This window comes from Arvicola amphibius, chromosome 12 (genome assembly GCF_903992535.2).
Source record: "Arvicola amphibius chromosome 12, mArvAmp1.2, whole genome shotgun sequence".
Lineage (NCBI taxonomy): Eukaryota > Metazoa > Chordata > Mammalia > Rodentia > Cricetidae > Arvicola > Arvicola amphibius.
The window spans coordinates 160,343,528-160,359,006 of NC_052058.2; the positions used below are offsets into that span (position 1 = coordinate 160,343,528).

The 15,479-nt window shown below is 44.2% G+C and overlaps 1 protein-coding gene across 2 annotated transcripts in view; it reads left to right on the forward strand.

The window, feature by feature from the left end:
- Positions 1-13,283, forward strand: part of Rab30 (RAB30, member RAS oncogene family) — a 76,966-nt gene extending 63,683 nt beyond the window's left edge. Inside the window, exons 2-5 of one of the 2 annotated variants that reach the window (XM_038313549.2) lie at positions 2,229-2,329; positions 5,390-5,473; positions 9,802-9,985; positions 12,317-13,283. In XM_038313549.2, coding sequence (XP_038169477.1) covers positions 2,237-2,329; positions 5,390-5,473; positions 9,802-9,985; positions 12,317-12,567 — 612 coding nt within the window. In that variant the 5' untranslated portion in view covers positions 2,229-2,236 and the 3' untranslated portion in view covers positions 12,568-13,283. Of the gene's footprint in view, positions 1-1,971; positions 2,330-5,389; positions 5,474-9,801; positions 9,986-12,316 lie in introns of those variants that run through there. The other variant, XM_042056033.1, reaches the window with a different exon arrangement.
- Positions 13,284-15,479: the final 2,196 nt, after the last annotated feature.

Here is a 15,479-nt window from a genome sequence, read left to right on the forward strand (position 1 = left end):
CTAGTGTCTTTTGAGTTTAAAATCTGGCTGTTAGGATTTGGAGCTAATCTCTCAACCTCAGCTTGCTCAAGTTACATTCAGCATTAATCGACATCAGCCTCATGGACTATTGATGTTGGGTTTTTTTTTTTTTCTTTTTGTGTGTGTGTGTGTGTGTGTGTGTGTGTGTGTGTGTTTTCGAGACAGAGTTTCTCTGTAGCTTTGGAGCCTGTCCTGGAACTAGCTCTTGTAGACCAAGCTAGCCTCGAACTCACAGAGATCCGCCTGCCTCTGCCTCCCGAGTGCTGGGATTAAAGGCATGCACCACCATCGCCCGGCCTCATGGACTATTGAAAATGAGGAAATAGATAACAAGGTTAAGTATAGTGCAAGGCGTATAGGCGGTGGGGTCACTGTTCCCGGGCTCGGATTCTTGCACAGAGACGTGGCTTTCCTCCACAGTTCCAGGGATATGAGACAGAACCCTGTGAGTCTGTCTGCCTGTTGTTTGTCAGGCATCTTCCAAGGACTGTTGAAATCCACATACAAATCCCCCTACTTGGCAGGTTCATCCACCTGCCATCCTTTGTCGCTGAGATTTAGGTCTCCTGGTACGAGTAAGCCTGATGCTTCCTCCCCTCAAGCTGCTAAGAACCCCTCTCTCCACCATTCGCTGCCCTTCTCTTCTCCCCCCCAGAGACTATTCGTTGTGGTGGCGTTTCAACTTTATTTTAATAAGTAAAGCTTGCCTGAAGTTCAGAGAGTAAAACAGCCCCACTGGTCAGCCTTACAGACCGGGCAGTGGTAACACACACCTTTAATCCCAGGAGCCACACTAGTTGCCATAGAAACTGGGAGATGCCTGCCTTTAATCGCACTGGGGCTTTTATGCTTTTATGGCTTTCACGCAGGTTTTATTTATTAAAATACAAGTGAAATACCACTACAGTTCGTCCTGTTCTGCCTAAGACACAATGATCCTCAGCAGTTAGCTAGAGTTATTCCTTGACTCTCTTGTTTGTTTGTTTGTTGCTTGAGATCCAGTCTCCTTACATAGCCCAGTTTGGCTTCAAACTTAGACCTCCTCTAGCCTGGCCTCCTGAGTGTGAGATTGTTCCTCTACTTCCTAGTTGGTATTTACACTTCTCTTGTTGGCCTTGGGGCAGATGTGTCCAGGTGCTAGCGAAACAACTCAGGAGACTCTGAGATTGATTGGCTCCATAAGAACGGGGCTTGGTGGGTACCAAGGTCTGCGAGACTTTAGCTTTGTGTTTGCTTGTTTTTAATCTTGGTGATCCTCTAAGTTACACAATGGTAATATTCTTAGCACAATCAGAGAAGAAGATGCCCGCAGCTAAGCGATATGCCCATTAATAAGTCTTTCTGTCTACAGAGTAGACATTTACTAAGTGAGACTCTGTTCTAGGGTTAGGAAATAGAGCCCAAAAGCATTGTCTCTTCCCGCAAGGATAAGGCGGACATTTGACGAAATAAATACGCATGGTAAGTGAAGTTCTGGCACGGAGGAATGGTAAGCAGCCCTCACTTCGTTTTTACCAGCCTGTTGAGGGAGACCGGTGAGATTCAGAGAAAACGAGAGGTGTGCGCTTTGGGGGACTCGGATCTTGGAGAAAAATTCAGAAGGCGGAGAGGATTTAGCACAGCTTGTTGCAATTGGAAGACAGGCGCCATTGGAGGTCATTTAGCACCGGTGTGGGTGGTAGGAGACAGAAATGGAGAGCCGGGGAAGGGTTTGAGCCCCAAGAACCTAGGACTTGCATGAGAGTGAGGGGCCTTTTATAATTCCTCCCTTTCATTTGCTCTCCTGGCAGCTCTCATTTCCTTCATACACAGCCTACTACTAGCTGTCTTAATCTCTCTCTGGACGGTTCTCCTCTCTCCCGGCTTGTCTGTCCTCCCGGCTAGCCTGGCTTTCCACACAAAAAGAAAACACACTGTTTATTGCTTGAAGACCGATAACCCGACAGCTTGGAGGGTTAAAGGTTACCAGGTGGAAGGGCGATGTGTGTCATCTGCCTCCTGCAGCTGGAGGTACCTCAGGAGAATGAAGTCCGCCTGGGACCAAACACCTATGTTCCTCTTTCGCTGGCAGCGTCACCAGAGGGGAGCCTTCAGCTGCTCTTCACATGAGTCAGAGCGCTCGCTTCTGCGGAGCAGGGGCTGGTGCAGCCCAAGTTCCCAGGGACGTCTGCCGGGCCCTGCTCACTGTTTCCTGTGTTTGCTTGCAGCCGTGTAAATGAGTATGGAAGATTATGATTTCCTCTTCAAGATTGTTTTAATTGGCAACGCCGGAGTGGGGAAGACGTGCCTAGTCCGACGATTCACTCAGGTAAGGGAGTCTGGAATCCGGGGTTGGGTTTGTTGGTCTCACTTATCTCCCAGTGAGCCTCTCTGGATGGGTGACTGGGCCCAGTGCTGACCTCTGGGCTGCAGGTTCTCACGGCACCTTCGAAAGCTCCATCAAGTTTGTAGCCGAAGGTTTTCTAAATCGGCCGACAGAGCATGGTGATGAGGGCTTCTCCCTCACCTCATCTTGCTTCCTCATACAAAAGGGACAGGTGGTTTTGTTTTCAGTGTGCGGTATCAAAAATAGACTTGGCTTGAGAAATAGGTCTATAGTTGATAATCATCTGAAGGTGGAAACAAATTAATCTGGACATTAAACCGAGGCCAATAGGGATTAAACCTCAACTCCCCTGCGTGTGTCCATTCTCATGCAGACACCACAGTGAACCCTTTGGGTTTATAACCAAACGACCCGCTTGTTTAAGTCTCTTAAGCAGGGATGAGCTGAGGGCAGAGACGAACCTGAACCTAACTGAATATGCCTTCTGATTTGATTCTCTCTCGTAGGACCCAAATGCGAGTCCCCCCCCCCCCCCCCCAGGGTTGGCCTCTTGAGAATCACTGGTCAAGGTTTACAAGTTTGTTTTTATATAGAAATTAGTATAAAAAAATCATTCTGAAGTTGATTTTCTTCCCCACTGAAAAATCCAAACGATGCCCCTTTCTGGATCATCATGTAAATGGCATGTTTTTGTGACGGGGCCTTGGGAACCTCCAGTTGAGCTCTTCTGGGGCTTAAGGTGACCTCGTGGAAAGAGCAGTGGCCAGGTGCTAGTCTTGAGGCGCCTGCCTTCACTAACCAGGCCTTCCCCCACCCCGCCCCCTTCACTGCCGTCTGTCTGTCTGTGGAAAACTGGAGTGACAGATGGGGCAACCCAAACAGCTTCAGGGCTCACGGCTGCTGGAAATGTCAAGGTTTTTCCCATGTGGCGTGACCACAGGCAGGAGCCCATGTGTTCATTAAGTCTTGGTCTGATGAAATCAAAAGTCAAAAGCCAAGCAACATCTGGAGTTCAGACAGCTGTCACGCAGAGACACTGGAAACTCCAGCTGGTTTTACATCCACCTAACTTTAGCAGTCTGTCTTGCTTCTGTAAGGAGGACACGCCCACAGATTTTCCATAGCGAAAGGTTTGTTTCTTAGGGTTTTTTTTTTTAGAGTTTGCTTGATGGTGTCATTTTCCTGAAAGGTCCCTTAGAAATTATTCAGCCCTCTCCTACAGATGCAAAGGGACCCAGTGACGTGCTTATGATCATGAGACGTATAGCTGGGCAAAGCCTGGGCCCTGGTCTCCTGCTTTTTGGACCAGTGATCTTCAAGTTGTCTAACCTCTGGGACCGCTCTCTTTAAAATCATAAAGAGAAATAAATAAATAAAAATGGCAGTGTTTTTATTTTTGATCAGTAATTCTGCCAACAAGCAGGCTTTTCTTATTTTTCTTTTCTGACCACTTTTCCTCTCTCTGTCCCTTCCATTTTATCTAAAGTTCATATTTCACAGACAGGAAGGATTATGTGTGTTTTTATTATTTAGTAAGCAGTTAAAATGAATTGGATTCAGCTGGATTTTACATAGGAAGGCTTGGGGAACACAGTGGGGTGGGGGCCTTGGGAAAGATTTGTTCTATTTATTTATTTAATTTGGCATTTGCAAAGAGCTGGAGCCATAAAGCTGAAGCTTGGCAGCCTTCTGTCTGAGCCAAGCCAAAAAAGGAAAATCGATGCGATATTTGTCAACAAATCTATGAAGGTTTATGTTTACATCACCTGCAGACATGCAGTGACGCTTCTGCTTTTGCTTTGAAGCTCAGGGTTCTGAGTTCAAACTTAACTAAGGAACTCTCTTGTTAGGGAATGGATTTAATTAAAGATGTCCCAGTCTTAGCTGCAAGAGCTAATAAAGTCCATTTTGCTTTATTCTTGGAATTCTGCAGTCTGAAGAGGGAAGAGACTAGGTAAAGACTTTTTTTCTTGGTGGAAGTCCTTGCTACCCCAGCCATCTCCCTAAGCTTACAGGAAATATGAAAAAGTCAACTGCATTGTATGTGCTGTTTGGCTAAAGTGCCTATTCTCTTGAAAGTGTTATGTTTCCAGTTTAAGGTAAAGTAGTTTTCTCCTATTTCATGGTTACAGCAACTTCAAACACATTGATGTTTGAGGTCTAGATGGGGGAGTGGTTTGTCTGGGGTCACCTGCTGCCTCTTCTGCCTCTACTCTGCTGTCTTTATAAGGACTTCATTTCTCAGAGTCATTCATTGGGACTCTGTAACTGTGTGTGTGTGTCCATCTGGATTGTGTAATTCTGTGCCTGTCTATCTGGACTGGGTGTGATTGTGTATGTCTGTCTGGACTGCGTACTTGTGTGTGTGTATCCATCTGAGCTATGTGTACTTGTGTGTGTGTCTATCTGGACTCTGTACTTGTGTGTGTATCTAAACTGTGTACTTGTGTGTGTGTGTGTCTGAACTGTGTAATTGTGTGTGTCTGTGTGAATTACATAATTGTGTGCATGCCCATCAGGGCTGTGTATAAATGTGTGCGTGTGTCTGTCCGGATTGTGTGTACTTGTGTGGGTGGTCCAATGGACCTCAGGATGGTGACTGTCCTGAGGGCCCAGAAGAACCCAGAAACTTTGTGCCTTTCTGTCATTCTTCTTCTTTAGCAGAGCTCTCCACGCTCCCTCTGTTTTATCCAGGCTCACCTTTACTTTCCCCATCCGTGCAGTCCCGATGTCCTTCTGGTGACGCAGTCCTCCCCACTCTTAAGCCTTGTGGCGAGTCTTCTTTGTTAAGACCAGCCCTGCTCACTGCCCCTTCAAGGTGTTCTGTGCCGTCAGCCTCTTGCTTTGGCATCTTTTCTGTGTTTGCTCCTGCCAACATTTCTCCCGGCATCCTCCTGTCCCCTCCTCCCTTCCCCTCCAAACAGGACACCAAGCAGAGTACTCTAATACCAGTCACGTCAGTCGGAGGACGGGTGGGCGGTGAGGAGAGTCCACTGAGTTGGAAGCTGTGCTTAAATCTGACTGCCGTTATTTCTTCCTCAGGGTCTTTTCCCCCCAGGTCAAGGGGCCACAATTGGAGTCGATTTTATGATTAAGACAGTGGAGATTAATGGTGAGAAAGTAAAGGTAAGAAGCTAAATTTTTAATAAACTTTTGGTGTGTTCTCTGAGAGTTTAGGGGAGGAAGCACAGGCAGTTTTCATAACATTTATTAAACAGCTTCATTCAACCCCACATTGCAAATGATCCACGGGGCAGAGCTCAGCTGGCAGGGTACTGGAGCCAACCACCAGCACCTGTGGCCCACCTGGGGGTCGGGTGCAGCGACTGCAAATTCAAGGTCATCCTTAATGTAGGCAAGCCTAGGTTACCCGAGGACCTGTCTCAAAAGAAAAGAAAGAAAATACCCTGAAGCAGTTTAGGGAGGATGTGTTTATCCAGAGAAGGTGGTGGGGAAAGCACGTTTTCCTGTCATGTCAGAAGTGATGTGAAGACCGAGTAGGAATTTCTCTTTGGATTTCAAAGCTGGATCAATATTGTTCTCTTCTCTTTGCCTCCTGATGCCCACATTTCCTTGCAGGCAGTGTAGGTGATTCAGTCACATGACTTGCTTATGAAAGTCATCTTTCCTCCCACTCTGTCTTTGCTTTCAATCTCTAGAGGTTCAAGAGAGGACTTTTGACCTCTACTCGGTCTTCACTTGGTGGCTTCTAGATGGCTTGGTACTTAGAAGAAATACAGTTGTCCAGAAACAGGGGGTAGTATGTGCTTTGAGTATGTATCCTGAGTCTGCGTCTCTGACAGATGCCTTTACATATGTTGCCATTGTCACTTTAGTTCTTAGTATGATCTCTGGGAAGTGGGTGGTATTGTCCTTATTATACAAGCTTCAGGGGTTACTTAATTAATTTACTTAATCATGGCTGTAGCCTGGATGGGAGACAAGCAGGCTCTAAACCACGCTTGCTATCACCCTTCTAGCTCCATGGGGTCTCCTGCAAGCTAAGAGAGGAATGGAGGCGCAGTAGGCTCTCACCTTGCAGCAAGGAAAGGGGGTGATGGAAGAAAGATGGAGTGAAGGTCCCAGAGCAGGCTTAGAGATTGAGTGCATACTGCTTTCGTATATGACCTGAGTTTGGTCTCCAGCATGTAGGGCTACCCACGACTGATACTTTCTTCTAGCTGACACTTAACAGTCACCTGTACTCACTTGCACATGTGCCCACACACGCACGCGCACACACACACACACACACACACACACACACGTACGCATGCACACACACAAAAGGAGGTAAGTTTGCTGATGTTTACTACTGCCATTCAGTTATTGAAACTTCTTAGTTTCAATTTATTCTGTTTTTGGAAACAATGAATTTAATTTTTAAATATTTATTTTTATTTCTCTGTGTGTATGTATATGTGTGTGTACATGAGCACAGGTCGCTTGTGAAGGCCAAAGAACAACTCGTAAGGGTTCTCTCTTTCTACCGTGTGGAGTGTGGGCATCAGACTTGGCCCTTCCCCACTGAATCATTTTGCTAACCCTGACCTCATTTTTCAGTGCTTATTACATGGCTAAAGTTCCATTTTTTTGGCATTGGATTCCACCACAAGACCACAGATTCCCCAAGAGCAGGGGTTTTCAACTTACTCATCTTCATATTCACAGCTCAGTTGCTGCCATTAAGACCTCTTTAGACTTCCAGCATTTCATAGGAAAAGGGAGCTGGCCGATCCAGTTCAAGCTGCCTGTGATTTATTTGTAACCCAACATGTAGAAAAAGATATATATATATATATATATATATATATATATATATATATATATATAAAAACTATGCGGAAGGAAAAAGCTGTAGAACGGTGATATTCAATCTTACCCTTTGATTTTTTTCAGCCTATCGCAAGTTAACGAGCAATAATAAAAATGTAAGGTCAGTCTACTTTTTGACCTTAGACTGATTAAAAGAGGTCAGCCTCCCTCAACCCCCAAGATAGGAATTCTTTGTGTAGCCCTGGCTAGCTCTATAGGACAGGCTGTCCTTGAGTTCACAGAGAGTTACCTGCCTCTGCCTCTCGAGTGCTGGCACTAAAGGCCTGCACTGCAGCACCACCGCCTGACATAAGAGGTGGTTTTAACTTGAACCTTACACAGATAGGAGATTCATGAACGTAGGTATAAATGTTAATTCTTTTGAGGATCTGTCTGCCCATCTCGTGTTATAGTAGATGCATTGTGCAGAGCAGCGTGGTAGGAGAAGCATCACTGACTTTTGGGACTTACTGATATCCAGCTCCGATAACATTTTGTCTCAGCTCTTTCAAACCCCACTAATCGTCAAAGAATAGCTAAGCGATTCCCCCTTTGTGATTCTGCAATCCTGTGTTCATCTCGTTAACCATCATTCGACTGTGCCCACGATGTACTACGTTAGGAAGGAAACTAAGATGTGAAGGCAAAGAGATAACGTTGATCCTCCAAGAACATAATCTACTTAAGAGGACAGCCTAGCAACCCCATGACAGGACGCTGCTGTCATGGGCAGGTGGTAGCAGTACAGTGGGAGAACAGGTGAGCAGTGTCGTAGCCCTGCGCTGTGTAGGTGAGCGTGGCGAGGAAGTCCGTGAGTGCCATGTGGGTGACACCCTGACAGGTGGTAGACCGACATTTGGAGACACTCCGGTTCCTCTTTGAGAGGACGCTGCTAATCAGTGGTGGATTTGGGTTCTTTGTGGACCGTGATCTCGGGATTGTGTTTTAGTCAATGTTATATGCAGTGCTCTGCAAAGGATGAAAAGAGACAGTGGGTTACAGAGAAATGTGGTGAAACTAATTTGAGCGATAGACGATGGAAGATAAACATCCTTAATCATCAGCAGTCAGGCGAGACGCAGGCCGTCTTCTATGGGAAGGTGGCATGTATCTTGGCAAGGCCATGTAATCCCTATTTTGGTAACTATTATGATGCTTAAATCAGTTTCCAAGATGTTCCAGTCATGAACACAGTGTTTTCTAATGATCTACAGTATCTAAATCCAGTCAAAAGTGTTTTAGAGGCTGAACCGGGCTTTAACAATAGTCTGCTATGCTACGGCACATCTTGGTAGAAGGGGACCATGACCCTACTCTGAGGCAGAGAAGAGAAATAGCTTTTGTTCCAGCACAAACAGTCATGTGTACGTTTGCATTTAGCACACACAGACTTTGGTTTATATCATCAAAGAGCTGTCGCAACTTCCAGTCGAAGGATAATGTGTGCACTCGCTTGCGGCAGGGGCTACAGGTCACTACTCAGTGTCTTCGACAAAATTGCTATGGGGCCAGGGGGACACCAAGGGATGCGGATGTACATTTAAATGAGGAACACCTGAGATCATCAGTTCAGAACGTCAGCATCTGCCTTCTGTCTTAGGCATACTATATTTGATGAGTAAAGGTCCTGCCTCCTCCTATTATGAAGCTGTAAATCAAGTGGGCCAGACAGGCATTAAACAAACTATTTCAAATACTTGTTGAAGATACGTCAGTTGCTATGAAAAAAATGATATGAAGCAAGGGATGTGATGGTGGCAGAAGGTTCCAGAAGGCCTTACCTGAGGAAATAGTAAAAAGGTTAATTTACCTGTGGGATTTTTAGTTAGGAGGGAAGCTGATGGTGATATTTTATCTCCATAAACACTCTGCCCTATATCTAGAGCTGTGTCTGGAAAACAGGAATCATTTGTTGTGTGATCTATGTGGGGAGGTTGAGGGAAAAGATTTGGGAAATATTTCCTTCCTTTCTTATTAACCACCGGTTTGCTACGTTTAGAAATAGTAGATGACTTATCATGCCTTATTATAACACAAGTGTGCTGTGGGACAATGGTCATGTACCCTGTAAAGGTTTGTCAGTTGTACTGGTTTAATAAAATGCTGATTGGCCAGTAGCCAGGCAGGAAGTAGAGGCAGGGCCACCAGAATAGGAAAATTCTGGGAAGAGGAAAGGCTCAGTCTGCAGTTGTCACCCCAACACAGAGGAAGCAAGATGAGAATGCCTTGCTAATAAAAGGTACCAAGTCACGTGGCTAACACAGACAAGAATTATGGGTTACTGTAAGATGTAAGGATTAGTTAATAAGAAAGCCTGAGCTAATAGGCCAATCAGTTTATAATTAATGTAGGCCTCTGTGTGTTTCTTTGGGACTGAATGACTGCAGGATTGGGCGGGACAAAAACCTCTGTCAACATTAAATTAAACAAACAAAAACAGGAAAGAGAATATGCCCTTTCCCCAGACCAGAAACACTTCACTGCAAAAAGAATAAATGTTTTCAGGGCAGAATACAAGGATGAAATTATTTGGGTGATGTTCCCATTTCTGAGCTATAACAACTCGCTATAGCAACCCAATGCTAAAGCTCTTTGGCTTTCTGCTCTGCCAAGCTGATCCCTGTCTTATGCCTCTTCAGTTACAGATCTGGGACACTGCAGGTCAAGAGAGATTTCGTTCAATTACCCAAAGTTATTACCGAAGCGCCAATGCCTTGATCCTTACCTATGACATCACCTGTGAGGAATCCTTCCGTTGCCTTCCTGAGTGGTTGCGAGAGATAGAACAGTATGCTAGCAATAAGGTTATCACTGTGCTAGTGGGTAAGTAAAGGCTAATCGGGAAGGGGATTTATTTGAGTGCATCATAAAATGTATGCTCGTGTAACTCTTATGTGCCGGTAGCTTCCAAGAACATGCTATACGGTTACCCGAGTGATATAATCATCATTCAGTTGTATAACCGGGGAGGACATGAAGTAAGTTCTATTCCATAGTGATAATTTAGAAAAACAAACAAAAATATTGCTGATTTTCCTATCAGTGTAGGTGAAAGTGTTACCGGATGGTGGATACTGCTGGTGTAAAAGTAAAAAAATTACCACCCAGCTTCCCTTTGTTCCCTCATTGACACGGGAGCTTCTTCAGATAAGCTCCCAAATCCTTTTGACGTAACTCCGGGAGTCTGAGATAATTTCCCTGCTCTCTAATGTGACATAAGGCAAATTCTCAGCCCATATCATTTCATGCCCCAGACCTAGAAGTGACCGTGTCTTTAAGAGGTGGTATGTCTGTCTAATGGAGAGTTTATAATTAGAAGCCCCAGCCTCAGTGGTGGGGTCTCCTTGCTTGTAGGTCACCATTTCTAAACTTCTTGGCATTGGAAGCGACATGTATGCATGGATATGGTGAACTGTGTTGTCTTATTAGGTTCAGCAAGTTGTGTTCTGACTCACAGGACAATCTTAAGCCACATATGAAATCATGTTCACTTAGGGAGATCCAGGACTGTTCACCTGACCCAGTGGCAGGTTGGCATTAGGTGTCACAGTCCTCTTGGCAGACCTGGACAACCCAGGAATGAGGAGACAAAGTCCATCTGTCACAAGTACAAGAGATGCACTGGCCTCTGTGTCCCATAGGAACAGCTCCAAGAACATAACTTATGGGAGTTTTTTTCAGTGGGAAATCAACAGTCAGGAACCTCCAGTGTTATGGCATTCTATTAGGTGTTTTTAATCCACGCACAGAGGAACTTATCAATTGGCTCTTTTAAGCAGTGTTACCAGGTAGCGTAGTTGACTCATGACAGCCTGCCTAGAAAAAGGTCTAGGAAACTTTTAAAAGATAAAATATACCATGAATTATTCATACAGCTACTTAGATCTATAATTTAAAACTGCAAATTTTTTACTTAGCATCATTAATCTCGTACCCGTATTTCATCTTTCTCATGTCAAAAATACCAGTTCCAAGTGACATCAGCATAATTAATGACTCGTTTTACCCCTTAATACATATACAACAGCCTCCTCATCCCAATACCAGCTCTGCCTTTACAAGATGATGACTGAATGAGCCCAAGACTTTGTTCTTCAAATCCTTTTTGTCCTTAAACACCTAAGGATGCAGGGTGAAATCATGTTTTCAATTTACTTGAAATTGTTTATACCTATGCCTCTATATGACAAATATGTTTAATACTTACAAATTGATTTAAAATTTTAATTTTGTGCTAATTACATAATTCTATTGTTTAATTATGTAAAATGTAAGCTTCTAAAGTCAAATCTGTAAGGCAGAACATGTTCAGAGAGGTCTGGTTTCTGCCCCATGCTCTCTACCTTTCTCTTTTTGGGCAACCATTGTCTTTTTTGTTTTGGTTTTTCAAGACAGAGTTTCTCTGTGTAACAGCTTTGGCTGTTTTGGAGCTCACTTTGTAGACCAGGCTGGTCTTGAACTCACAGAGCTCCTCTTCTGCCTGTTTCTGGAGTGCTGGGGTTAAAGGCATGCGCCACTCCCTCCACCCCGGGCTGCAGCCATTGTCTTTTTTTTTTTTTTTTTTTTTTTTTGGTTTTTCGAGACAGGGTTTCTCTGTGGCTTTGGAGCCTGTCCTGGAACTAGCTCTTGTAGACCAGGCTGGCCTCAAACTCACAGAGATCCGTCTGCTTCTGCCTCCTGAGTGCTGGGATTAAAGGCGTGCGCCACCACCGACCGGCTCAGCCATTGTCTTTTAAATCACAATCTTGGTTTATTATTTTCTTAAAAAATAAGCAAAGAGTTGGAATTTTTAAATCGTACCATTTAGGCAGTTGCCGATGATGCTTTTCCTCTGCTTTGCTTTCTTTACTTGTATACTTGATTCATGACATTGTATAGAATATTTCTCTTCGGCTTCTTTTCTTTACTGGGTTGAATACTTGTGTGCATACGTTGTACTTCATACAAGTGATGTAGGTTGTTTCCAGTCTTCGTCCTTACAGATGGCACTGGTATGTTGGAATGGACATTCCTGCAATCAGGGACACATTTGCTTTTCTTTGCCTGCCCATCTGTGTAATCTGCCCATTGACTTCAAGTCTGGAATTGAATCATGATGCTTCTCCGCCTACACAGTCCAGTGACGATTCTTTCTCTAATTTACCATTGTTCTAGGCAACAAGATTGACCTGGCTGAAAGGAGAGAGGTCTCCCAGCAGAGGGCAGAGGAATTCTCAGAGGCTCAGGACATGTATTACCTGGAGACTTCAGCCAAGGAATCTGATAACGTGGAGAAACTCTTCCTTGACTTAGCATGCCGGCTTATCAGTGAAGCGAGACAGAACACACTGGTGAACAATGTATCTTCACCCTTACCCGGCGAGGGGAAAAGCATCAGCTATTTGACTTGTTGTAATTTCAACTAAAGGCTGAGGCAAAGAGAATCAAAGGGAATCAGTAGTTGCCTTGGTGGGCCGTATGTTGCTAGGGAGTCTGGCAATGACTGTGGCGCCTGCTCTTGGACCTTCTGACTCCTGTAGGCTCCAGAGCTTACAAAGCATGCAGGCCAAGGGCCTCGACTGCAGGCCAGCGTCAGCAGAACACATAACGGTCCCAGCCTTTTGCAGTCTGGCATTGGAGCAAGGAGAAAATTGCACTAAGCGCTCCATGATCTGCAGAGCATGTTGCTTTTATTTTTTAAAAAAGCAAGTAAAAATGCATTCCTGAGCACAGTGTAGGGGATCACGTACTGTGGGAATCCCGCCTGTGTGTCAGCGGGTACACGTGGGGCTGTTCTTTAGACTTCAGTGGTAATCTGGTGCCCATGGTTCTCTCATCTACCAGGGAAACCAAAACTGGAAAGGCCAAGCACTGTCTCTGTGGTCCTTACGGATAACCCCATGGAGATTTTGAAAAGTGTTGTTTCTTCTGTCCACAAGCACTTTCAAAACCTTTGGGATGTAAAAACGAAAACTTCTTCTCATGACCAACAGTAAAAATTGTTTAATAACATACAAGCTCCATGACTCCTTTTGGTGCTAATCATTATGGTATTTCACAGACCAAACGTTTTACTATATCGATACCCTTAGATGTATTGCCTACAAATAAAAAGAAAACGGGGAAAACCCACGAATCAGCAGTCTTTCTCAAAGCCTCATTACCGTGTTTGCTAGGATGGGTTTGGACATGAGACTCTCTCTCTTTTTTTTTTTTCCGTATTCTCCTGGAAATTTCTTGACTTTGTTCTGTTCTGTCACACCTTTCCTGCCCTTAAAGGAAAACAGAATCTGAAAAAAAAAATGGGGAAAACCATAACGGGTGCTGACATTGTAATAAAAAAAAAGATGAGTTATGAGACATTCTGAGCAGCATGAGAAAACAGAGCAGACGTGACCAAAATACTGTGGAATATGGACTGACTGCAGAGCAGGCTTCCAGACAGAGCACAGTCCTGGATAACAAGTCACACCTTATCCTTTCTGGAACTATCCTTGGAGAGCCCAAGGCCTGGGATTTTATAGACCTTTGTACTTATCACTCTCCTTTTCCCCCTCCCTCCTCCTCGCCTTCCTTCCCATCCTGGTACGCAGCGTGTTACTGCAGATCTCTAGTTCAGGTGGAGGTCTCTACGCCTTTACTTAGCCAACTTCAAGACAGGTCTCTCGCTGAATGAGGCCCTGTTTCTCCAGTGCCATGGTTCTGTACCTTCCGAGTTGATGTGGATTGCGACGGTAATTAAATCTGTGTGCCGGCAGGTGTTTCTGTGGCTTGCTGTATAGCATAGCTGAGGGATGAATCACTGAGGGAGGATATGACGTGTAGTTCCGCTCTTGGCGTTGATGGTGACAGTCTTGGACCCGAGGCGTCGCTCTTGGGAAGCTGACTTAGAAAGCAGTGAGTCAGCGCAGGAGGATATCGGTAACACGTTTCTGGCGTCTCTCTTGCGACTCCACCATGTCCAGTCTCCTTCACCTGGAACTGTGTGTGTTACCTCCCGTCCTTGGTATCGTGATTGGCTCACTATGCTTTTCCTGATTCTAGAAGAAAGAGAAAAGCTTCCTAAAAAGTTCTAACTGCCTGTCCTTGATACAAGAAGGGGAGAAAAAAATCACTTCAACTGAAAAATCAAAATCATTTATAATTACCTTTACTTCTCCATGAAGCCAGCAACCAAAGGCATCAAAAGATAAACTAATCAAGCTTACAGAAGAATTATTTCTTTCTTCTGTGAGAGAATGTCCCTAAATTTAGATTTACTTTTCTTTACCGCTGATCTCCTCAGCATGTGATAGCTCAGCCTTGGTTCACAGCAGTGTTAAAAATAACGATGCTTTGTGAACTTTAAGGGCTTTGTTAGAGTGGACTAATTTAGTTCCGGAGAACAGCTTCTGGGGTCACGCTTGAGCGTTCTGGTAGTCTCATTCCTTTATTCCTTAGACTAACAGCGCCCCCTTCTGACCCTCCCGGTTAAGCAGGCTTTCAGCAGATCACAGTCCTCAATCCTTGGCCCATTAGTGTGGACACCTGAAAAGCTGGGCCCTTACGGTCCACAGTTCTGTGAATTTCAGGTCAGGCCTTTTGGATATTCGTCTAGTGATGTATCTCAAATTTGAGAACAATCCTTGAGAACATTATAGGTGCAATAAATACCAGTTGAATAAATGATTCATTGCCAAGGGTTTTTTGTTGTTGTTGTTGTTTGTTTAAATGAAGGTCCTTAAAGTGGGAATTGAAAAAGAATCATCTTAATCTAGGACAGGACATAAATATAATTTTGCCTAATAACTCTTATTTGCAGGGCAATATCTGCTTGGATAAGCCCCTTTTACACAAAATTATTTAATAGTGGAAAAAAACAAGGTTTGGCTTATTGTCATGTAGTTTGGCTTATCCCAACAAGACCGTCTCTTATTTCCGTTTGTGATATGATCTTTTTTCTTCTTTTAATGGAGTTACTAAATACACAGCAATATTTCGTAGCTTTCAATGAAAACACATGTCCAGGATCTAGAGCCAAGCTTAGAAAAGATGTATGGCGTCATCCAGTTTTCTGGCTCGGCTTTGCATATACCGTATTCTCAAAGAGCTTAGTGATTTCTCTCTCCCGTACTCAAAGCTGTGTTCCTTTGTGTTCTTTGTTAGATCTGTTGGATGGCATTAATATTTAATTATATAGCACCAATTGTCTTTTTGGAGACGTCTAAGTTTACATCATTAGCTTTTTCTGGCTTTCATTTCTTCCCCATATTCTAGTGATTTTTGATGTCAGCATCTTTCCCTAAGTGATAAGGGCAATAACTAAAAATGAAATAAATGTATCAGCATGCCGACAGTA